Source organism: Trichosurus vulpecula, chromosome 1 (genome assembly GCF_011100635.1).
Source record: "Trichosurus vulpecula isolate mTriVul1 chromosome 1, mTriVul1.pri, whole genome shotgun sequence".
In the NCBI taxonomy this organism is placed as follows: domain Eukaryota; kingdom Metazoa; phylum Chordata; class Mammalia; order Diprotodontia; family Phalangeridae; genus Trichosurus; species Trichosurus vulpecula.
The window spans coordinates 69,727,846-69,752,817 of NC_050573.1; the positions used below are offsets into that span (position 1 = coordinate 69,727,846).

General features: G+C 46.7%; 2 protein-coding genes across 2 annotated transcripts; both read left to right on the forward strand.

Annotated features, from left to right (window-relative positions):
- Positions 1–6,650: 6,650 nt before the first annotated feature.
- EBI3 (Epstein-Barr virus induced 3) lies at positions 6,651–9,949 on the forward strand. Its single transcript, XM_036739368.1, has 5 exons — positions 6,651–6,735; positions 6,883–7,018; positions 8,113–8,291; positions 8,508–8,665; positions 9,102–9,949. Exons 1-5 carry the CDS (start codon positions 6,651–6,653, stop codon positions 9,249–9,251), a joined length of 708 nt encoding a protein of 235 aa, XP_036595263.1. The 3' UTR covers positions 9,252–9,949.
- A 3,090-nt stretch (positions 9,950–13,039) lies between these two features.
- YJU2 (YJU2 splicing factor homolog) lies at positions 13,040–24,972 on the forward strand. Its single transcript, XM_036750325.1, has 8 exons — positions 13,040–13,177; positions 14,870–14,970; positions 15,346–15,490; positions 19,088–19,222; positions 20,003–20,184; positions 21,957–22,077; positions 23,041–23,200; positions 23,964–24,972. The coding sequence occupies exons 1-8, from the start codon at positions 13,154–13,156 to the stop codon at positions 24,068–24,070; spliced, it is 975 nt and encodes a 324-aa protein (XP_036606220.1). The 5' UTR covers positions 13,040–13,153; the 3' UTR covers positions 24,071–24,972.

Here is a 24,972-nt window from a genome sequence, read left to right on the forward strand (position 1 = left end):
CTGTTACTTTGGTCACATCCTGTTTCTGGTCTTCAGTTTCCCCATCTGTAAAATGAGAGATTTGAAGAGCTAGCATTATAAGCCGTGAAGAAACATTATGGGCATTGTCACTGAAAATGGATGACAAGCAAAGTTCTCAACCATTACCAGGCTTATTTGAGAAAGTCTTTCCAATGATGCCTGTTGCCACTCTGACAGTCCTGTGATCTCATCTGTGTGGCTGTTCTCAGAAGGCGGATCACCATTCATTCATGCTTTCTCATCTTTCACTCTTATCCTCCCGTGAATCCTTCACCTGCAGCTAAGGCAGGAAAAATAAAGGAAATGAGTATTGGCAATGAAGAGGCCTTCAGAGGTTACTGATAGGATAGATAGACTGTTGGACTTGAGTTCAAATCCTACCCTTAGACGCTAGCTGTGTGACTCTGGGTGAGTCACTTAAGCTTTCTCTGCCTCATCTTCCCCATCTGTAAAGTGAGGATAAAAGCACCTACTTCGCAGGGTTATTGTGAAAATCAATGTAACATGAAGAGAGCTTTGCAAGTGTTACGCAGAATACTGTTATTGATGTTAGCATAGCACAGGCTCTTCCCAAGCTGGAAAGGCTTGAAGGCCCAGTGGTGGACTGAAGATCAGGCTAGATGAGACAGTCTTGTTATCACGATGATTCCAGGATAGTGAATTGGGGGGTCAGCAATTCTCAAAGGCCATGTAGTAACTCATGGTAATATTGATACCAGCTGATTATCGCGATGGGTAATTTTACAGAGTATGGATGGCAAACTGGTAGAACTCATCCTTCGGACTGTAGGTCTCTAAGAGATAGTTCAGATGGACAGTGAATTAGGCTTGAAATTAAACAGGAAGAAGGCCTGAATCTCCTCTGGGAAGTAGCCAAGCATCTTTAAAGGCCCACCCAGCTCTTTAATCTCCGATTTTCACCACAGTGGTGGATGACTGAGATGTGGAACACAACTGTGTGAGGAACCAAAAAGGAGTGTCACCCAGAGAGCCCTGGAGAGGCCTGAGGTGAGTGTGAGCAGGCAGCAACACATAGTGAGAAACTTGCAAGAAGAAAACGAGTAAATGATGTCATCTGGGAAATGCATGAAACTGAACTCATTCTCTTTTCCTCCAAACTCTCCCCTCTTCCTAGCTTCCCTATTACTACAAAGGGAACCACCAACCTCCCAGTTACCCAATTCAACGTCTCTGATATACACCCCTTATCTCCTCTGATCCTGCCACCACTCTGGTGCTGGCGCTCATCACCTCATACCTAGACTATTTTGATAGCCTGCCAGTCGGTTTCCCTGTCTCAAGTATCTCCCAGTTCCAGTCTACTCGGCTGCCAAAATTAGCTTCCTAAAGCATAGGCCCGAACACATCAAAAAGGGTAGCTAGGTGGTGCAGTGGATAGAGCCCTGGCCCTAGAGTCAGAAGACCTGAATTCAAATGTAGCCTCAGACACTTACTAGCCGGGTGACCCTGGGCAAGTCACTTAACCCTGTTTGCCTCAATTTCCTCGTTTATAAAATGAGCTGGAGAAGGAAATGGCAAATCATTAAAGTATCTTTGCCAAGAAAACCCCAAATGGGGTGAGGAAGGGTCAGATAGTGCTGACTAAAATGACAGAACAACAAAAAGGTCAACCCTACTTCCATCCCACACCCCCACTCCCATTCAATGAACCCTAGTGACTCCTTACCACCCCCAGGATCAAAGTCCCCTGCTACAATTCCAGTACACCTCATTCCCTCCCAAGTGCTCTTTGATCCAGTGAGACAGGCCTCTTTGCCGTTCCGTGTCCAGACTCCATGCTTTTCACCGGCTGTCTCCCGTACCTGAAGCTCTCACCCTCCTCATCTCTGCCACCCAGCTTCCGTGTCTTAGCCAAAATCCTGCCTTTATAAGAAGCCTTTCCTGATTGTTAGTGTTAATGCCTTCCCTCTGGGATTATTTCCAAGTTCTTCCATACGTATATCGTTCGTACATACAGTAGTGCCTTGCATGTTGTCTCACTTATTAAACTATGAGCTCCTCGAAAGCGAGGGACTGTTTTTGGCCTTTCTTCGTGTCCCCCCCTCAGCAGTACAGTGCCTGACGCAGGAGAGGTGTTTAATAAGTGCGTATTGATGATGAGGTCAGTCACACGATGAGGGCAGGCATCGACAGATGGACAGTCTGTGCTATGACGCCATCCGTAGGATATCAGAAGAAACGGAGAATGTCCTGCAGCACCTTGTCATACAAGACAGGCAGGCGTGGATGAGATGTAATATGCATCAGTGAAAGAAAAATCCAACCTGAGGAGATTACCAATCTGACCTATAGAACTCTTAAGATTTACAAAATAGTTCTGGTAGCAAAACAGGTGGTAGCACAGTGGATAGGACCCCAGTCTCAGAGTCAGAAGACCCGAGTGCAAATCCAGCCTCAGAAACTTGCTAGCTCTGGGACCTGGGGCAAGTCACTTAACTTCTGCGTGCCTCAGTTTCCTCAATGATAAAATAGGAATAAGAATAACACCTACCTCTCAGGGTTACTGTGAGGACCAAATAAGATAATATTTTCATAGCATTTGCTTAGCACGGTGTCTGGCACATAGCTGGTGCCATATAAATTCTCATTCCATTCCCTTCCTTCCCCTTCACTACCAAAGGGTTTCCATTGCCAGTGAAGGGAGTACCGATCAATACTGATGAAATTTTCGTTGTTGTTCAGCTATTTTTCAGTCATGTCTGATTCTTCCTGACCCCAGCTGGGGTTCTCTTGGCAAAGATACTAGAGGGGTTTGCCATTTCCTCCTCCTGCTCATTTTACAGATGAGGAAACTGAGGCAGGCAGGGTTAAGTGACTTGCCCAGGGTAATACAGCAAATAAGTATCTGAGGCTGTACTTGAAGGCAGGTGGATGCGTCTTCCTGACTCCAGGCCTGTCATTCTATCCGCTGCGCCACGTAGTGGCCACCTGGTGAAATTATAGAATCGTTACTGAAGAAGAAATACGGCAGTTAAAATATTTCCGTTAGAAGATGACATATTTGTATATCTAGGAAACCCAAGGCAAGGCAATCAAGGCAGTAATTACCTAAGCAATTTACCTGTTGTAAGATAAAAACACAAAAGTCATCTGCATTCTTTTTGTCTTGCAGTTTAGGTGTTGCGTGGATAGAGGGGAGGTCTTAGAGTCAGGAAGACCTGAGTTTGAATCCTGCTCCGATCACTTAATCTCTGTGTGACTCTGGCCAAGGCCCTTCACCTCTCCCAGACTGTTTCCTCATCTGTAAAATGGATATGATAATAGCATCAACCTCACAGCATTATCAGCCTCTAACGCAATAATGTTGTGGTTATCATCACCCCCAACAGAAACCAGAAGTTGGTTGAAATAGCATGAATAGTATTGGCAAAATATGTTAAATATTTAGGCCTTAACATTCCAGGACCCACGAGACCTTTGTAACAGACAACTTTAAAATTTTTTGACTGAAATGAAAGAAGCACTAAATTGAGAGAAGGGATTTCTTCTCCCTGTGGGTAGGTCAGGTCATGTTAGAAACGCCAATGCTTCTCAAACTGTCATAATGCCAGGGGAGTAAAGATGGAAATACTAGCGGTCTACTTTAGAGGAGGTTCCTTCCATTCTGCGTTCTAAGGCCTGTATTCTGCTCTGATAGTCTTCAGTTTATAATTTCTCCCTGCCCATCTGGGTCCCTTCGGCCATGCCCACTTTGCCCGTGAGACTTCCTGACTCAGATCACCCTGGGACTGGACTAGGGGGTCCAGCTCCCCAGCCTCTGAGCCCAGTTGGCAATGGCCCTGAAAGCCCCAGGGGTTTTTCTCTGCTCTTCCCAGTTAAGGAAGTGAGGGAAGTAGCGTGCTCATTATGCAGGTTTCTCTCCGGCTATATTTGCATGTATATTTTAGTTTTGTTCAATTCAACTATGATTGCATTGTGTGACTATATTTGGGTGGGGAAGGAGACTGAGCAAGGACTAAAGTCCCTTCCGACTCTCAGCTTCTGTGATTCTCAGCCCTCTTCCGTACTCAGCCTCCAACCTGGGCCAGATGTTTCCCAGAGGAAGTAAAACGAGATCAGCCCACAACCCAACTCAGCTGCGCTTGGTCTCCCTGACTAGTACACTGGAACCAATAGTCCCTCTAACCCCTGACTCAATGGGAAGAAAATGGGAGGAGGGGAAGAGGACCTGGTCGCTCCAAATGGTTCTAGTCGACTGAACGAGGTCTGGAAGGTTAACACTTCCTGGTTGTGTTTAGACACTAGCTACCAGTTTTTCTTACAGCTAAAAATTATCCAAGTGACTTCCCTAAGGTCACAGCTAGTAAGCAGCAAAGTTGAGATTTTGAAACCTGGCTCCTGTCTCTAGAGTGCTCTTTGCAGGACATCACATTGTTTCTCCATGTGACCCTAGGCAAGTCCCTTACCTTCCCTGGGTTTTGGTTTCCATATCTATAAAAACAGGATGAGGGACTATGTGATTTCCAGGGTCCAGCAGTATCTGTGTTCATTCTCGTTTACCCAGGCTCCCTGGATTCCCCTGAAGGGAACCGGAATTTACCGTTTTTCAGAATCTACTGGTGGGGCAAGAGATTAGAGGCCTCAGATCTTCACTGCCTAGACCCTTAGCCACTCTGAACACCTAGGTCCAATACCAAGAGCGTGAGGCCTGGGAGAGAAACAGATTGACAGGCAAATGGATGTTGCCTAATCCGGGTCTCTCCTTTTGTGTTCGCTCTTAGCCCACAGTGAAACCTTTTCTGTGACATGCCCTGAAGTCAGCCAGCTGAGCTATTTCTGATACCCTTTGGAAAGTGAAAGGCTAGAGGGACAGGAAGGAGGGTTTCCCAGTGGGGTATGGTCAGAGGATTTTGGAGAAGTTGGAGTTTCTTAGGTACAGTCAGAGACAGCCTAAAGCAGCTGGTAAGTGGACAGGAGAACCTACTTTGCTGCTCTCCCTTGGTCTCCTATAGCAGCTCTAGGCCTATGGGATCCCTTGCCACCTGGCCTCTCCCTGCCATGACCTGGAGGCTGGTCCTGGCTCTGAGCTGGGCCTCCTGTGGACACCAAAGAGTCTGGACAAAAGTGGAAGGTACATGGGGCAAATGGGGGGATCTCAGAGGTGGTTTGTAGAAAGTGGCCTGCAGAAGAGAGGCCTTCTTTAATTGGTAGGGAATGGAAGAGGTCAGAGCAGGAGGTAAGAAAGAACCTAGGGAACCCATGTCCCAACCTTTCCTTGCCACCCAATCCTTATACCTTAAAGCAAGGATGAGCAAAGACATGAAGTCAAGGAAAGCAAGGCTGTGTCTCTCTCCTCTCTGCTTTCCCCCTCTCCCATCTACCTCCCTTGTACATCCTCTGTTGTACACAGCAGAGACCAGTGTCACGGGCTTACCGAATACCTGGAAAGGAGTTAGGTGTGAGAAACTGGAAAGGGGAAAGGAAGGGCTGAGAATGCCTAACAGAGGATTTCACATTTGATCCTGGAGGTGACAGGGAGCCACTAGAGTTTATCTAATAATGCAGTGACATGGTCAGACCTATGGTTTAGGAAGATCAGTTAGTTGGGAGAATGAAGGATACAGCAGGGAAAGACTTGAGGCAGGGACACCAAACAGCAGGCTATTGCAATAATCCAAGTATAAGAATGCAGTGGGGAAGTGGCAGTGTCAGAGGAGAGAAGGGGGCATAGATGAGAGGTGTTATAAAGGGAGAAACAACAGGACTTAGCCACCAATTGGACATGGAGGGTAAGAGAGAGTAAGGAGTCAAGGATGATGACCACTAAACTGCAAGCAGGGATGACTGGTTGGAGGGTGGTTTCGTCTACAGTAATAGGAAAGCTAGAAAGAGGGGAGTGTTTGGGGAGAAAGAGAATGAGTTCAGTTTTGGACATGTTTAGTTTAATATGTCTACAAGATATCTGGTGTGAGATGGCCAATAAGCAGCTGGAGATTCAAGACTGGAGGTTGAGACAGACATTAGGACTGGACAAACAGATACAGAAATGACAATTGAATGCATGGGAGTTAATGAGATCATGAAACAAAATAGTAAGAGGGAGAAGAAAAAAAAAAGTGGGCCAGGACAAAGCCATGACAGGCAACCTGGTCAGTGGGCTCTACTTTGATGTGGATGCAGCAAATGAGACTGGGAAGGAGTAGCCAGAAAGGTAGGAGGAAAACCAGGAGAGGTCCACTGTCATGAAAACCTAGAATGAAGAGAGAATCAAGAAGAATAGGGTGATTGGCAGTGTCACTGGCTCCAAAAAGAAAAAAAAGGCTCTGCCTCAAATGATTTACATTCTGCTTGGTTAATAATGATAATAATAATAAATATGTATGATAATTTTCTATATTTATACAGACCTGGGCATCTGTGAATTTGTTCTAGAAATATTTTGGTAACTGCATGTCCTTTATAATTCCACAATTTTATTTTATGCCTTTGAAAACATTATTCAAAGAAGGGATCCATAGGCTTCACCAGACTCCAAAAGGGGCACATGACACAAACAAGGTTAAGAACTCCCACAGCAGAGAGATAGATACACTAGATAAGTATCTGTGGGTATTCAAGGAAGAAGAGGATATTAATAACTAGGACATCTGGAACGTAGCAGATGGCGGATGAGCCAAGCCTTGAAAGATGCTAAGGATTCTAAGGATGTGAGGAAGGAGCGCATTCCCCATGTGGGGAACAGCCTGTTCCAAGGTATGGAGGCCAGAGACAGAATGCTGGGTTTGATCCCCAGCAGGAGGTCCAGTTTGGCTGGAAGAGAGAGTGAGTGGAGGGATAGCATGAAGAGCTTCAAAGGTTCCAGTCCCTATCCTCCCCCTGCCCTTCTCTCTCATCCCTCAGAATCCTCAGGCCTCCTATCTGTGCAGTGCTGGGCTGTGAGGTATCCCGAGGCCATAGACTGTTCCTGGACCACCGACGGAGAGACAGAAATGAATCCTGAGCCGGGCCTGCAAGCCTCCTTTATTGCCACCTACAGGTCAGAGGTCACAGAATTCTAGAAATTTAGAAGCTGGATGGGACCTCAGAGGAGATATATTCCAACTCTCCTACAAAAAAAAAAAAGTCCTGTATAGAAAGTTATCAAGCCCCTGACTGGACACTTCTAGTAAGAGAAAGTTCATTCTCCACGTGAGCAGTCCATTCCCTTGTGGGTCACCTCTGATCGTTAGGAAATTCTTCCTTATATTAAACTGAAATCTACCTCCCTAGACCTACTCCACCTATGTCTCCCCAGTTGTTCCTGGTACTGTCCCCTGGAGCCAAGGGAAAACAAGTCTACTTTCTCTTCCACAAGACAAGCCTTCAGATACACAGAAATAACTGTTGTGTTCTTCCCTCCCCCCAAGTTTTTTCTCTCTCCCAGGCTAAATATCTCCAAGTAATTCAGTGGCTCTTCACACTTGGTGCTCTCCAGGCTGCTACCTGACCTTTCTCCTCTGCATGCACTGTCAGTTACAGAAAGTAGAACTTTAGAGCTGAAAGAATTTTCAGAGATCATTGGTTCAACCCTCATCTTTCAGAAGAAGAAGATGAGGCCAAAAGAGGGGGAAGATAGCTAGGTGGTGCAGTGGATAGAGCACTGGACCTGGAGTCAGGGAGACCCGAGTGCAGATATGGCCTCAGACACTCTGTGGGCTTGGCCAAGTCCCTTTAATATCTGTCTGCTTCAACTGTAAAGTGGGGATGATAAGAGTACCTACCTCATAGGGCTGCTGTGAGAATCCAATGAGATAGTATTTAGAAAGCTCTTAGCACAGTGCCTGACACATAGTAGGTGCTTAGTAAATGCTAGCTGTCATTACTATTGTCGTTACAATGTGTCATGGAGTCAGCCGCAGAGTTGGGGCTTAAACCAAGATCTCTTGACTCTCAGCCCAGGATTCTTCCCTCTTCGCCACCCCAAGTCCATCTTAAAATATGGCACCTAGCAGGGGGAGGGGGAGGGGGAGGGATGTGGAGAATGACATGAACTTTGTGGTCCCTCCCTTCCAGGGCAGGCTGGCGGATGCCCCTGAAGCAGGGACAAGGTGAGCGGGGTACTGAGATCATAATCTTGTCTTTCCTCCTCAGGTTAGGGATGATCGCCCAAGGGGAGACGCATCCCTGCCTCCAGCCGTCCCCTGAGGCCCAGAGCTGTGTGATTCCTGACATCCGGATGTTCTCTATGATCCCCTACATCCTCAACATCACAGTTATCACTCAACAGGGAGTCAGAAGTAGCTTGGTCCCCTTCATCCCGGAGCATATAAGTGAGTCCAGCCTAAGAATAACAAATATTATATTAGGATATGAGAGCTGAAAGGGGAAGGGGTGTCTAGTAGAATGTCAGATATTCAGGGTCTAACTCTGGGGCAAAGGAAGGAGCTTGTGGGGAAGGTCCTTCAAGGGGGGTGCTGGGTAGCCATGAGAAGTAATGATGTCCTAGGACTCTTTGACCCCATAACTAACGTGTCTGTGGCCGGCAGTTAAACCCGACCCACCGGAAGCTATGAGTGTGAGCCCTGTCCCTGGCAAGCAACTCCGAGTGCAGTGGGAGCCCCCCCATTCCTGGCCCTTCCCCAAGTATTTTCCACTCAAATACTTGATCCGTTACCAGCGACAGGGGGCCACCAGATTCCGACAGGTAAGGCCTCAACTGGGACAAGAAGAGGGGGGCATTTGAAATCCAGTATCTCAGAGGGGTGCCTGGGCTGGTCAAAGCATTACCCAGAGAGCAGAGCTTCAGAACTCTGAATGCTACAGAGGTCTAAAATGTTAAAACATAACATGTCAGCGTGAAAAGGGGCCTTTTAGAGACAATCTAGCTCAACTTTCTCATCCTATTGATGGAGGAATTGAAGTGCAGAGATATGAAGAGATTTTATTCAAGGTCACACGGCAGGGACAACGGAGACCAGAATCCGGTTGTCCTGATTGCTAGTCCTGGCCTCTGCCCACCAAGCCTTAGAGCTTCCCTTCATCAATACTTCCATTTTAAAGAAACCTACCTACCCCTCTGCAATGCTTATCTCGAGATGAGGCCTCTCCCTGGGCACTGACTTCCCCTGTTTTGCTCTCAGGTGGGGCCAATTGAGAAAACATCCTTCATCCTGCAAGGCCTGCGCCCCAGGACCCAATACCAAGTGCAGGTTGCAGCCGGTGACTTTATGGACTATGGGGAACTAAGCACTTGGAGCACTGTGGTGGCCACCACCCCTGGTAGCAAGTAGCCTGGTTTGGGGCCCTGGATACTGGAACCTGATAAGCCAGTCCCATGCCTACCCACAGAGCCTGGTCATCTCTGGATCTAAGCCACCCACCTGTGGCTTCTGCCTTCCTTCCCAGGTCTTCTCCAGTGCCCTGTAAGCATTTTTGGATCAGACCCTCCAGAATTGCCAGCTCCTGTCTCCTTTTCAGATTCCACAGGCTGTGCCTTTGCCTATTCCTGCCTATTGGGAGCTGGGTCAACTTGGACCTCACAGGACACAATGCTACCACCGGGAGGCTGGACCACTAGCAAAAGCCTTGAACAGTCTAATAGCCTGCATTCCTCAACGGACCTCTCTCTAGCCAGTGATAGTCTGCATGGATTCATTCCTTAATGATTCCCAACCTGCAATACTCTCCTTATCAGAATCAATGATTCTGAAACCCATCCCTGCTGTCATTGTACAAAACCCCTCCATAACCTGCTCCTTTACTCCCCTCCTCCTCAACTCCATCTCCCAAATGTCTAACTCTAGTTATCTGCTCCTCTTCTGCTGTGCTCTCTGAAATTCCTGCTCCATAGTCAACAAAGTTGCTGTCATCTTAAACCTTTTCATGTTTCATTCCCTCTGTCTTCTGGCTCTCATTGAGACCTGGTGCCCTCCTGATGACATGGTAATCCTAGCCACTCTTTCCAGTATTGATTTCACTTTCACACAAACTCCCTGATTCACTGGTTACAGTTGGGGGTGGTGATGGTGGTGGTAGTGGTGGTGGTGGTGGTGGTGGTGGTGGTGGTGGTGGTGGTGGTGGTGAGGATACTCTTTACTCCCCATTGCCATTCTTCCTCTACCACAATTTCTCCAAAACTTCTCCTTTGAGATGCATTCAATCCAAATTTATCACCCAAAAAAGATTCTACTATCTGTTATCTACCAATCCCTAGGATACTCTTTCCTTCCTCAATGAATTCAATGGCTGATTCATAGCCTTTCTCTCCACTTCAACTCCTATCCTCACACCGAGGACTTCAGTATAGTCCCCTTGATAATTCAATATTCCCTATCCATCAGCCTACTCATTTGGCATGACCTACTCCTTCATGACACCTCACCTACACACAGATAGTCACATATATGTCTCCAGGTACATGAACTCTGAAATTCCTATGACTGATCGTAACCTTTTATCATCTCTCTTTCCTTCTGCCTTATGATCTTAACCCTGATCTCTATTCTCACTGTGATCTCCACTCCCTACACCCCTCAGTTTTGTTTCCCTCACGCCCAGGACAGCACTCTACACTGGCTACACTCTGCTCCCTTCCCTATATTGACTCCTTGGTGAACCACTTCATAGCTACATTGTCAGCTTCTCTCCAGTCCCATGTCCCTTAGCCTACTCCAATTGTGCCTTCGTTAAACTCCACCTCTATATTATTCCCATCATCAGCTGCCTCTTCCTATTCAGGTGCTGGGAGAAAATCTCAAAATTATGTTGACTATGTCCATTACAAATCTGTGTCACATAATCTTAACTGGGACCTCACTTCAGTAAGTTAATCCTTTCCCTAATTGGTACACTCTGCCACTCATCACAATGGTCATTCCAAAACTTTTTAATCCCTTCTCAAGCCTCCCATGGCACCCCTTTCCTCACACTTCATGGACAAAGTCGAAGTCATTTGCTGAGATCTCCCTTTCCTTGCCTCCTCATTTCGAGTTGTCAAATGTTTTTCCCTCAATTCTCCCTTCACCATTGTCTTATTTGAAGAGGTGTCCCTTTCCCCTGCCAAGGCAAATCCTACACATACCCTTAATCCTATTCCATCTCATCTTCTTTAGCAGATTGCCCCTCTATCATTCTTACTCTCTCACTAATCTTCAATCTCTGCTTCCTTGCTATCTACAGACATGCCCATGTCTCTCTTATCCTTAAAAAAGAAAACCCAAAACTCATTTGATCCAACTATTCCATATAACTATGGTCCTATATCTCTCCTCCAATAGTATTTTTCAATCTCTTCTCCATTTCTTAGCTAAACTTTGTGAGAAACTCTTCTACAAATGGTGCCTCCTCTTCTCTTCCTCTCTTCTAAACCCTCTGTAGTCTGGCTTCTAACTTCACCATTCAACTATCCATTTATTGAGTCCTAAGCTCTTCCCTGACCTCCAGTCTAGAATCTCCAGCTGGACATCATCCGGCTAGATGTACTGCAGACACCTTAAAATCAGTATGTCCAAAGGAGAGTTCACAACCTTTTCCCCCAAACCTTCCCCATTTCCTAACTTTTCTATTACCGTAGAGAACACCATTATTCTTCCAGTCACCCAGGTTCACAAAGCAGGTATTATCCTCAACTCCTCAGACCATCTCACCCCCCAAATCCAATCACTTTCCAGGTCATACAGTTTTTATCTTCATAACATCGCTTGTATACACTTCCTTTTCTCCCCTAATACTGCTAACATCCTGGTCCAGGTCCTCATCACCTCACAGCTGGACTAGAATAGTCTGCTACTTGGTCTCTCTGCTTCAAGTCCACCCCCTCTGTCTCTCCATCCCCACCCCAGATCATCATCCACTCAGTCATCAAATCCATCTTCCCAAGGCACAAGTTTGACCATCAGCCCCCTACTCAATAAACTTGGCTCCCTATTAGCTCCAGAATCAGATATAAAATGCCCTTCACCAACTGGCCGGCTTCTTCCCACCTTGCACACAATATTCCATCTCCTGGCACCACACCTTTGCACCCATTGTCCCCCTTGCCTAGAATTCTCTCTCCTCACTCGGCCTCCGGGCTTCCTTTAAGACTCAACTCAGCTGCTTCTGCAAGAGGTCTTTTCCCAGTCTCCCTCCCTCTCCTCCTGCGGCCAGTGCCTTCCCTAGAGACAACCTTTGTTTACATTGTTTCTATCTTATAAATTATAAATACACAGTTGTTCGTGTGTTGTCTCTCCCCCTTAGACCGTGACCTCCCTGAAGACAGGGAGTTTTGTTCTGGATTTCTGTTTTTCCTTCCGTTATATCCCCAGTGCCTGGAGCCGAGTAGTAAGCCTTAATAAATGCTTGTTGAGTGACCGACTGACTGCCTGTCTGATTGTTGACTCCTCCCCCAAGTTATATCTTCAACCCTACGAATACGGCAGCTATTTATCCTTGCTCTGCTGGGTCACAAGTTCACCCTTGCAGCGGGTTGGGAGGGAGAGGAGATGGGAAGAGAGGGTGGAAAAGAGACAGAGAAGGGGCATAGAACATAGAATGTCAGAGCTGGAAGTAACCTGTGAGATCCTAAATGTAACCTGCCCATTTTATTGATGGGAAAACTGAGGCCGATGGGGGATGACCTTGCCCAAGGTCAACGACACAGTGAGTTCGTGCCTCTCTTGAACCCAGGTCTCCTGACTGATTTCCAGTCCCAGATTCTTCAAATTTCCCAGAGAGAGGATTGGGAGCTCAATTAGAAGAAAATGTAAATAAATAAATGGTGGAATGCATACATGCATGTGCATGAAGTAAGCAAGAAAGCCCTAGTGACCAGCTCTAGGCAGGGCTGAGGCCCCAGACTTCCTCTCTCCTCCTTTCCTCCCGCACCCCCAGGTTTTAAAAGGTTCTCTGCTCGGGGGAGGGGATGTTCCCTGTGTCCGCGGAACCTTCGCAGCGGTGGAGTTGGGGCGCCGTCGGACCCCTTAACGAGACGAACCACACGTAAAGAGCGTGTGGGGGAGGGAGAAAGAACGGGGGTGTACGTCACAGGGAAGGGGGCGGGACATCGCATCCTCGACCAATGCACGCGGTGAGTCCGGTCAGCGTTTCCCGGAAGTGGATTGTGCGGGTCGGGAGGGCTGCTTTGCAGCGGCCAGTGCCGGGATCTGTTGGTGAATTGGTGACGACGGACTGGGGTCTGTGAAGCGGTGCCAAGATGTCTGAGAGAAAAGTCTTAAATGTGAGTAAAGCGCGGGCAGCGAGAGCCCCAAGGCCGCGGCTTCTCTGACCTCTCCTCTCCGTAGGCCAGGCTTTGCATGGCTTCTCCCCAGGGTGGGGCTCCCCAGGTTCTGCCCTCCTGGTGACGAGGCCTGAGGCCCCACCCTCGAGGAGCGGGGCTCCCCGCGGGTTCTTCCTCCGTGGGGCGCGGGGCGGGCAGTGGCTTCTCCAGAGGGCGGGACTCCCCTAGGCATCTCGCTGTGGATGGGGCGGGGGTGGGAAGGATGGGGCCGCTCCCAGTCATGGGCCGGGTGTTATCCGGTCAATCTTTTCTTCGGCTTTGGGGAGACCAGAGACCATCTCTCTTGAGAAAATGTGGATCAGCTCAGAGATTGACACCGACTTTGAGATGAATGGTGCCGTCTCCCCAGGAAGTTAAGAGACCCTGGCGCCCAGGAATCTGTCGGCTCAATATGCTCATTCCCATTCATTCCTTCATTCATTCAGTAAACGTCAGGCGCCTCCTATGTTCCAGGCACCATGCTAAGCGCTGGGAATTCAAGTCCTTGCCCTCAAGCAGCTAACGATCGGGGGGGGGGGGGGGGGGAGGCAAACAAATATTTACAAGATATAAACTATATGCAGGATAAACAGGAAATAATTAGAGAAAGGCGCTGGAATTAAGAGGGATTTGGGGAGGGCTTCTTGTAGGAGGTGGGAGTTTTGTTGGGTCTTAAAGTGGAAATGGAGGAGAGAGAGCATCGTGGCTTCTTTTTTGCCTGTGGTCTCCTTGCTGAGATCCCCTCGGGGAGATCTGTCTTGCCCCCTTTCAGGGGCCAAGCCCAAGGGTAGACCCAGATGAGTGGTAGTCACTGGAGCTCAAGTGTGGTGTCAGTGAACCAACAAGTACCTAGGGTCACACCTCAGCCAGGAGATGTTATCACTTATCCCAAAGGTGGTCTCGACTCCTAAGCCCACAATTTCCAAGGGAAGATTTACTGGATTGGGTTGCATCCTTTAATTTTGCCAAGGTGTACAAGTGTTCTAATGTGGAAGGAGCCTTCCTATGTTCTTCCCCGACATAATTGCCTTCTTTGGGGCCAGAGAGAGGTTGCCCTCTTCCTGAGTTCTTTGTTCTTCTCTCTTTCACCCCTCCCTGGGAAGTTCCTGGGATGGTCATGGGTCACAGGTTTCTTAATGTTTCTCATTTAGATTCTAGCTACTTCAGCGTTCCTGTCTCCCTATTGACTGGATTCCCCAGTGTTCTTCCTTTTTTTTCAATCTCCTATAAAATGAGAGATTGGACTACATGGCCATTAGGGCTCCTTCCAGCTCTAAATCCTTTGATCCCGTTGTGTCTTGGCTTTTTCTCCTTTAAACTCGTCTCTGTTCTCACACACATACACACCCCCTTTTCCCCTTCTTTCTCCAATCTTATCCCCAAACTACCCTGCCTTCCGGTCCTCATGACATATCTCCTTCTAAACTGGTCTTACTCTATGACCTTCCCCACCCTAAAAATGCCCCTCTGTGAAGTGTTCCTCCCATGATACCATATATATGTGTGTGTGTGTATACACATACATATACATCTATATCCTCTATGGGCTCTTTTCTTTTTTCTTGCCTTTTTCCTGTTATATTCCTTGGTTTGAGAATGGGGGACAAAGCCAGCCTTCTTTGTGATCATTACCTGTCTTTATCCTTGCCACAGAAATACTATCCACCAGATTTTGATCCATCTAAAATCCCTAAACTCAAGCTGCCCAAAGATCGGCAATATGTGGTGAGACTGATGGCCCCGTTCAACATGAGGTGAGAATATACATTGGAATCTCCTCCCTGCCATATACAGAAAAGGGCTAACAGCTGGGCCTAAGGAATCCCACCTTGTCACCTCTGGCTTTGAAGGCCAGAAAAGGTTAATATGGGAGAATTACATGCATGTTGTATTCTAGCTCACCGAAAATCCTCAGAAACAGAACTTTATCATCTGGGGTCTGTGAATTTGTTTTTAAAAATAATTTGCTAACAGTATTTCATTAGAAATGCTTTCTCCCAGCATAGAATTGGTCTGGACCAGTTTGTGAGGGAGGAGGTAGGGAAGACAGTTTTATTTCCCATCAGGTAAAGGTACTTCATAATTGACTTGGGGAGTCATTCCCCACTCCTGCCTTTTTCTTCTTCCAGGTGTAAGACATGTGGCGAGTATATTTATAAAGGCAAGAAATTTAATGCCCGGAAGGAGACAGTGCAGAATGAGCTATATTTGGGACTTCCAATTTTTCGTTTCTATATCAAGTGTACCCGATGTCTAGCTGAAATCACTTTCAAAGTAAGTTATTAAGTCTTTTAAACGTGTGTGCGCATACATAAATTTTTTTTAGAAATTTAACATTGAACAATACAAACAACTAACTTCTTTAGTTACTTTTACAGTAAATTGAATCATTTCAGTGCATAAAATGGCATATCACTTTTTTTCAGTTATTGCTTCTATGGCTGTGTCAGGACTTTTTGTCATTTATTCTCATTCACTTTTCCTCTTGTACAGCAGTAGTTAATATGTCTCCAATTCTTCTGGTTCTGCTCTAGTTTCATTCTATTATTTCACAAAGTTTTTTCTAAGAAAGGTATTTTAACTTTGTAAAACATGATATTTGTTAAATTGTATCACCAGTTCTTTGGAAGTTTCAAAGAATGCTAACTACCAAATTTAATTATGAACTGTGCCACATACACTTTTTTCCAAGTGAAAAGGATAATGCATAACTTCCTCAAGTCACTAGATTTTAGATTCTGGACTTCAGACACAGTTCAGTAGATTTGCTGAAGACAAACATGTTAAACTTGAGGGGAAGAATGTAAGGGGACAGTGGGGAGGTTATTTGAAACAATCTATCCTCTTCCATTCTTAAAGCAACTAATGAAAATACTCTAATACTGATACTTTTGTCAGGTGAGAACACTGCTATTGATTCAGTCATTCAAGGGCATTGAACTAAGTATGAACAACCTAATGTTTCAACAATTGGGCTAGCAGCTGCTGCGGGGGTGAAAAACCAACTTGAGCCCAACAACAAGAATGCTGCGAGCCCAGGTTCTTTTGATCTGCTTTACTAAGGAAAGTAATGTTAGGGGTTAACAGTCTTACTTTAATCCAGTGTACAAATTTCATTCACTTAGTTCAGGGGAAAAAGCCAGTACCCTGAACTTCAGAGCAAATGCAAACAAATTACAAACATCAACAGACAGACCTTGTCTGATTCAAATCTCAATGCATAGTTACCAGAGTTTAACAAAGTCCGAACATCCTTGTTTACAAGCTGGAGGGCCCCTAACTACAGCTGCCCAGAGACTCCACATCAGGGCACCACCAAGAGTGAGAACCCTAAGCAAATAGCTCTGTCTTCTCTTTTTATGCACTCTTTAGCTGTCATCAAACGTCATCTGAGCAACCAGAACTTAAGCACTTATTTTTGGCTCTAGTCTTAGCAACTCCCCTTAGGACCCTGGGGGCTTCACACCCACATCGGCTTTGGTTTTGGGCCTACTTGGTAGCTAAGATATAATTAGACCTCCCTTCATTGGCCCAATCTTAGTTACCTAGTCAATCAAGTTTCAGAAGGCGTTGAATGCTTTTAGCCAACGATCAAATGAAGTGATGTTTTACAGGGAATGTGTTGGGATTTGCTGGAGGAGCTTGGTTATATTTGTGGGTTTTGTATAAAAGCACAAGCCAGTTTAGCACCCAGTTTTTAATGCTTGTCCTGCTCCAGCCAAATCCCCTAGAGGAAATCATTTTGAGGAATGGTGGGGTGGAGAGAGGAGAGCCTCTGTTTCCTCACCCCCCCAACTAGAAGATGACCTTGTAAACTTCAAAAGGATGGAAGATTTGGACTTGAATGAGCTCCCCAAGATTCCAGCGCCCTGGATCAGCTGGTGTCAGTGTCTACATTGGGAACCGAGGATAAGATAGACACTGATGTGTGCAGATTAATCGTGTAACCTCCCCTCCCCCTCTCCTAGCTCAGTGAGCTCCAGTGGTTCCTTGTTACCTCCAGGATCAAATGTAAACTCTTCTGTCTGGCATTTAAGACTCTTTCTATCTTGGCCCCTTCCCAGTCCTTACTTTGCTCCCCCCCATACTTTCTACAGTCCACTGACTTGGCCTACTTGTAGTTCCTTGAATATGACCCTTTGTCTCCATATCCTTGCCTTTGCTGTTCCCTCTGCCTGGGATGCTCTGTCCTTCACATCCTACTCTTGGTTTCTCTGGTTTCAAGACTCCCACCTTCTACAGGAGGCCTTTTTTTAGTGCCCCCACCACCACACCCTTCCCCACCCCCAACTACTAGTGCCTTCCTTTCTCAAACTACCTTCTAGCTACTCTGTGTATACCTTGTAGATACTTAGTTATTTTCATGTTGTCTTCCACATTAAAATATATGCATCTTTAAGGCAGACACTGTTTTTTTGGTTTTCTTTGTATTGATAGTACTTATCCCTTAGTGTATAATAAGTACATAGTGCCTTGTGTACGGTAGGCCCTTAATAAATGCTTACTGGTTGACTGACTGACTAAATGTTTACTGACTGATTTTCCAAATTTCTTTATATTCCTCATTCTTGTGTGTTTCTTGAATACTAGCATTTTATAATGACATAATTAATTAAACTATTCAAATCTAGTCAAATTAACAAGCATCTATTAAGTGCTTAATGTATACCAGGCACCATGCTGAGCTCTGTGGATAAAAATCCAAGCAAAAAGAAAAGCAGCTCCTGCCCTCAAGGAGAGGCAAGACAACACACAAAAGGGAGCCAGAAAAGAGGGGTGCTGGTAGGGAAAGATGGTGGCAAAGTCCAGAGTCAGAGTGAAGCCCAGGGAGAAATGAAGGGCTGTGTTGCCTTCCTCGAAATGGAGGTTTTGCCCTGCTGTTGGACATTTAGGTTGCTTCCAGTTTTAAAAAACAACAAAATGCTGCTATAAAAATCTTTGAACATATAGCTATTTTGTTTTGGTAACATTTTCAAGTCTATTCCCAAGATCCTGAGTCTTGACCAACCCTTGTAGGCCCCCTACAAGGTACTTAAACCAGTCTCCTGGACCTTATGGAAGTTTCCAAGCTAGTAAAGGCAGGACTAGCCCTGAGAAAACGGACAAGAGCAGCTGAGTGCAGTCCTTTGACCTTTGGGTGTCTCAAGAAGGCCGTGGGACAGACAGACATCCCTTCCCTGCTCTGCACATGGTTTAGAACTTCCTTATGAAGGCTTTCACTTGCATTCTGAATGCCTAGCCTGTTTTTTTTTTACTCCTAGAATGAACTGCTCAACAAATATTTATTGAGCACCTGTTATTTTCAGGTCCCAGGGCCACAAGTTGTGGGAAATGCAGTGGGGCGTGAGACAGTTCCTGCCGTTGTGGAATTTATTCTTAATGAAAATAATTACTCATACTCATATGGTATTTTAAGGTTTGTAAAGTGCTTTCTTTACAAGTCTGTGAGCTCAGTGTGTGCAAGAATTATTCCCATTTTACAAATGAGAAAACTGAAGCTGAGAGGACTTGTGACTTTGCAGTTTCCCAGCAAAGAAATATGAGAGCCCTTTGGCTCCATGTCCAGTGTTCTTTCTGTCGTCTCATAAAATGAGAAATGAGGAAGCTGTGCCGTCAAATCCAGTCAGGCATGTCCTGTGATAACTGTTTGCACCATTATTTACTCCTCTAACTCATTCTGAAATGGAATTGTTCCTGGCCATCACTGGGTCAGGTCCCAGACTGCCACCTCGGTTGCTGCTTGGGTTGACCAACTGGATTTTCTTATGGCTTTTTCTCTTTCATTTGGCAGCTACACCATAGCAGTTTCTAAGCCAGACTGCTTTTGACCTGTGGTCTAGATTCACATAAAACTGACTTCTTTACCCCCAGACAGACCCTGAGAACACAGATTATACCATGGAGCATGGAGCCACCCGGAACTTCCAGGCTGAGAAACTACTAGAAGAGGAAGAGAAAAGAGTACAGAAGGAAAGAGAAGATGAAGAATTAAATAATCCTATGAAGGTAGTATAATGATACCTCACATTTCCTTCTATCTTAAGGTTTGCAGAACACTTTCCTCGTACTGATAAATAGTATAGATATTATTAATCCAGTTTTATAGATAAGGAAGCTGACATTCAGGGAGAAGTCAGTACTAATACTTGAATCCAAGTCTCCCCCTCCACACCCAGGCCTCTTTTTTTCCTGGCAGGAGACTAGCCTACCTGCAATCAAGACCCTGATAGAGGGTGTTCTAGGGTCTGTTCCACCTGTGACGTTCTAGATTCTGTATCCCAGTGTCCCTTCCCACTTTCATGGTATATTACTGGGAAATAGTGAGAGGTGAGGTTAGATAGGGAGTGATAATAATGACAGCGACTGGCATGCTTTACATGCATTTTCTCATTACATATTCTCATTAAACAACCTGTGAAATTAGTATTTTGCAAATTTTATAAATGAGGAAACTGAAGCTCAGAGGTGTTTAATAATTTGCCCAAGGTAAGATAGCTATTAAGTGTCAGAGGAGGGATTGGAACCCAGGTCTCTCCTGACTCTAAGTCCGGCATCAGGGTGGAGACATGATACCAAGGGCTCTGAGTGCTGGGCAGCTGAGAAGACAAGACATAGCCACATAGAACATCACTGTGCAATATTGCATTTAATCCTCACTATAACACCATGAGGCCAATAATGCAAGTATTATCACCCCAGCTTTACAAATAAGAAAACTGAGGCTCAGAAGTTTGGGTGCTGTACCCTGAGTCTCATTGCTGTGTCCATCCTCTCCCTCCTCCCCAGGTGCTGGAGAATCGGACCAAGGACTCCAAGCTGGAGATGGAGGTCCTGGAGAACCTGCAGGAGCTGAAGGAGCTCAACCAGCGCCAGGCTAACGTGGACTTTGAGGCAATGTTACAGCAGCACCGAGTGTCCGAGGAGGAGAAGCGCCAGCGGGAGCAAGAAGAGGACCAGAGGGAAATGGAGTAAGCTTAACGGGATAGAAATGAGGAGGGTTGATTTCAGTTGGGTCAGGGGGCATATTTTGGGAAAGACATTGACCACCTGTGGATACCCTGGGAGGAGATGGATACCTTATCGTTGGAGGTCTTAAATCAGAGGCTCCATGTTCTTTTGTAAGGAACGTTGTGAAAGGTTTCAGTGCATTTCTTACAAGGCCAAGACATGGGTAGTATAAGTGTTGTGCCAATTTTACAGATGAGAAAGCTGAAGCTAAGACTAAGTGCTTTCCCCATGGTAACACAGCTAGTAGGTGTAAGGGGACTTAAGTGCAGGGGTCCTTTTTTCCAGGTCCATTACTCTTCACTACACCATGATTCCTGCTCAGGTTGTTTAGACGACTGCCAAGGTCTTTGCCAACTCTGAGATTCTAGTTTTCCATGAGAGATTGCATAGATTAGGGATAAATATCTGATCACAAAAGGGGTCTAGGATAGAGGTGACACTGGGAGCCCTAGAGGATCTTATCCCTTCCAAGTAGAGAGTTGTTAACAGGGGTAGAGGCAAAGCTGCCCCTCAGGTTATGATGGGGGTGGGGGCAGGAAGACAGGAAGAGGAACCATTCTACCCCAAAGAGACCTGAGGCTGGCTGGCCAGCCAGCCATCTGGGAACATGTGGCCGTAAATGCCCTTGAAGAGATCCACCTTCTTCCATTACCATCCCATCTCCCATGAGCAGGGGTCTCCTCTAATTTTCATTTTGCCACCAAGTAGCTAAAAAGTTGCTTTTTCTCATCCTTAGTGTTTATATTCATTGCAAGCCCCAGCTCATTCTGAGCTTTAACGTTCCTGACATTTTTTGTTTATATTCATATTCATTTACTTGACCTTTCTTTCATTTTGTGTGTGTGTATGTATTTATTTTAAATCTGATTCTTTTTTGTTTGTTCGTTTGGGTTTTTTGGGGAGGGGAGAAGGAAAGCCAGTTGGGGTTAAGTGACTTGCCCAAGGTCACACAGCTAGTACATGTGTCAAGTGTCTGAGGCTGGATTTGAACTCAGGTATTCCTGACTCCAGGGCTGGTGCTCTACTCACTGCACCACCTGGCTGCCCCTAAATCTGATTCTTGATGCATGCACATCAATCTCTTTAGACAGCTTCCCTTTTCTTCCTCATTGGGATAATTTGTTTACTCTTGAGAGCCTCCCAGTCCTCTTGAGTGAACTTTGCCTGTGAAATCCTTAGACCCTGGGATTCTAGCTCTTCTTTATTTAAACTCTTTGAAATTGGGCTATCTCAGTAGTCTGTGTTGACCCTAGGCCTTAGTTTCCCCATCACCTTGCCTTATGAATTTTGAGAGAGATTTATCAAATGAGTGTTCCTCCTTCACATTCTCTCTCTCCCCACACCCCTTAGTATTCTGACAAGTTCCTGAAATGAAAATGACCGGGAAGCCTCACTCAGATTCCAGCCTCCAAGGCAGGCCCATGGCAGACTCTAGCCTTTCTTCAGTAGGGTTGGCACAGAAAGAGCCAAAGAGAGTAAGGGGGATTAAAAAGCCACACCTCAGCATGTTCCATGGTGTCATGGTGATGTACTACTTGGGGAGCAGCTCTGGAGGAAGCTCTGGAGCCATTCTTTTCCAAAGGAGGTGGAAGCATAATAGCTCTGGGGTCATTGAGGGAGAGAAGAGGCACTGTCCGTGGCTAATGACTAGCTGGAGGCTGCCTGTGAAGTCAAAGCTGTGAATTCCAAGAAGAAGCCAAATGGCTGTAATGGGCAATTGTCTATCCCACAGGGCCATGATGGAGCAGGCCCGGAGACGGCGACTGATCGAAGACTCTGACTCTGATGAAGAACCCACCCTTGCGCCTTCTCAGCTGCCTGTTCGGGCCAACCCCACAGCCATCTTAGAGGAGGCAAGTCCAAGATCACCTCCCTGCCTTGCCACTGGGTAATTGTGGCAGTGGGTTGGAGTTTAGGAGAGGGAGAATGACAGTATAGCAACTGGGCCACCCAGACCTTGTTCTTGACACAGGACCAGTAAGAAATTTAAGCTGTGGGGTTGGCCACCAGCAAGAGGATCAAAAGATCTAGTGTTTTGATTGGTCAGCAAACATGTATTAAGCACCTACTGTGTTCCAAGTACAGTTGCTAGGGATACAGAGACAAGGAAGAATGGGTAGGCTAGTACGGCATGGCCATAGAGGGCGTGGAGGGGAGGAGCGTGTCAGAAGACTGAGCAGGCAGGAGAGGGCCAGGCTGTGCAGAGCTGTAAACACCAGGCAGGAGTTTGTACTGGATCCTAGAGGTAATGGGGAGCCCTGGCACTCACTGATCAGGGCTGAGGTGGGGAGAGCGTTTTGCCTCTCTCCCCACCATGCTCCCCACACAAGGACCCTTCAGCTGACATTTGATTTAAAGTCCCTCCTAGACCTGATGTCCTTGGCTTCTAAATAGTGATGGTAGCTGCTAGTGGAGGTGCCTGCTGTTCTCTCCATATTTTTTTCCTAGGCCAGGTCTCCTACCTACACCACTTCCATCCTGGGGCTTTGAGGAACATGTTACCTGGGTGCCCAGCCTTATGAAGGTTTCCCAGGAAGTGCTTTGGGAGAATTTGCCCCCTTCCACCCCTCTGGGCCAGAAGAGACCATCAGCTCCATAGCCTAGACTCCCCATGGGCAGGAAGCATTGCTCAGAATGAATGGCCTTGTTGAGTGACCCCACCAAAGGCCGGGGATAATAATCATGACCCCTTTACATGTTATCTCAATCAAGAAAGGATTGAGCACTAATTAATTCTAAACGAAAGAGTAATTTTTGAATTCCTAGGAGCGATTTTTGAGAACAAACCATCTCATCGCCCTCCTCTTCCCTCTCAGGTCCCGCAGCTAAAGAAGCAGAAGTTGGAGAGTTGGGAACGGAGTGTGGGTGCATTGGGCAGCAAGTCAAAGCTGGCAGGCCTGGTTGTGGCAAAGAAGGCACCTGCCCAGAGGACCAGCAGCAGCAATGGGCATGTGGTCTTGCCCAGCCCGAGCACAGGTAATGGGCTCCAGCCTCTCAAGAGTCCCTGGAGAGAGGAGCTTCATTGGGAGTTAGAGCCAGAGGCTCATCTGGGGTCAGAGCCAGCTTGGCTGCTTCCTAGCTGTGTGACCTTTACTTCACTTATTAGAGCCTCAGTTTTCTCATCTGTACGATGAAGGATTTGGTCTAAATCAGGGGTTCTTAATGTTTTGTGTGTCCTGGTTCCCTTTGGAATATGTCCAGTGAAGCCTGCGGTCCCCCCTTCTCAGGATGTTTTTAAATAATTGAAGAAAATGCTAAATTTCATATAGAGGTTAGGGAAAATAATTCATTTTTTTTCCTTGGATACAAGTTCATGGACCCCCTGAAAATCTGAATCCCGGGTCTAGATGGTCTCTAAGGTCCTGTTCTCTGAATTTTGTATGATTTTCACATTCTTGATCCATGTCCTGTTTGCTGAAGAAACAAGGGAAGCAGTGTCTTTCATGCAGCCACTAGGGGGCAAAGGGTGCCCACGCAAGTGCTGAGAATAGCTTTGTGTCTGATCTTTGATTCCCTTTGTGCCCAAATGACTGTGATATGGATTGATGATAGAAGCTAATTCTGGAGGGGGCGGGGGCGGGGTTGGGCCAAGGCAGGGCAGGGCAGGGAGGGAAGCAAGGAGGAAGGAGGTATTTAGTTTTTCCTAATGTCCTGCTCTGCTGAACCATGACTTTGTGGAGCCCCAGGGGCCCAGTGCTGGGGAGGGCTCAACAAAGCTGACCCCAGCCTGTCTTTGTAGGTGTACCACAGAGTTTGAAGGATGCCAATGCGTCACCCCGGATACCTGGTGCCCTGAGCCAGCTGGGGGCGTACTCAGACAGTGAAGATAGCAGCAACAGCAGCTGAAGCATCAGCCCCTCCCCTTGGAGGGAGGCCCCAGACTCATAAGGCCCCTCCCCAGTGGGGCCTGACCACAGAGCCAGGCTGGAGTGGGTTGATTTCTTTGTTCAGTGAGCTGAGCAATGTGAAGAGGAGGATTGGGGCAGGAGCAACACTGCAGAGCCTCTGTCTAGTAAGCTCACTGTGCTTTCCCCACTTCCCAGCTACCCAGGAACTGGCGGCTCCTCTCCTGGCCCATAGGCCTTGGGGGAGGGTTCCATGTTGTGGCACTCTTTAGGGAGTGTCAACTGAAGATCTGCCATCCATTCCTAGCCTCCCTCCACCCCCAACCCCGATGAGAGCAGGGATGGCCCTGTAGAAGATATTGGGACTCAGCCCTGCCTCTTTTGGATACCTGCCCCTCATGCTCATCAAGCCAGCAGCCAGAGCAGAATCACTGGGGAGGTGTGGAGTCACCTCTTGCCATCCTTGGAACTTGGGGGCTTTTTTCTCCATCAGGGCTGGAATTCCTTTATTTCTGTTGCTGGTATGTCATTGATCACATGCCATAGAGCATAGCACTTTTCATCAGTGCCATGTGTGGTAGGTTTGCCCTCCCCTGGCCCCACACCAAGGCTAGCTGATGGCACTTGAACCTTTGGGAATTGAATTATAGGATATATGATGCCCTATGAAACAGGCATTTTCTTTTTCCCTCTACCCTCTTCCCAGATCTGAGCACCAGATGGGGCTGATTCCAAGACCAACAGTGCTGCAGGTGGCCAGATCAGGCCAACCCAAAGGTCCCTGTTCTTCCCTATCACTACCCCTCCCCCCACCCTCAGTCCTACCAACCTCATCTGATTTGTGTCTAGAAGTCATTGTCTTAAACCAAATAAAGAAAACCAAAAGGATTCGTGATTATGCTG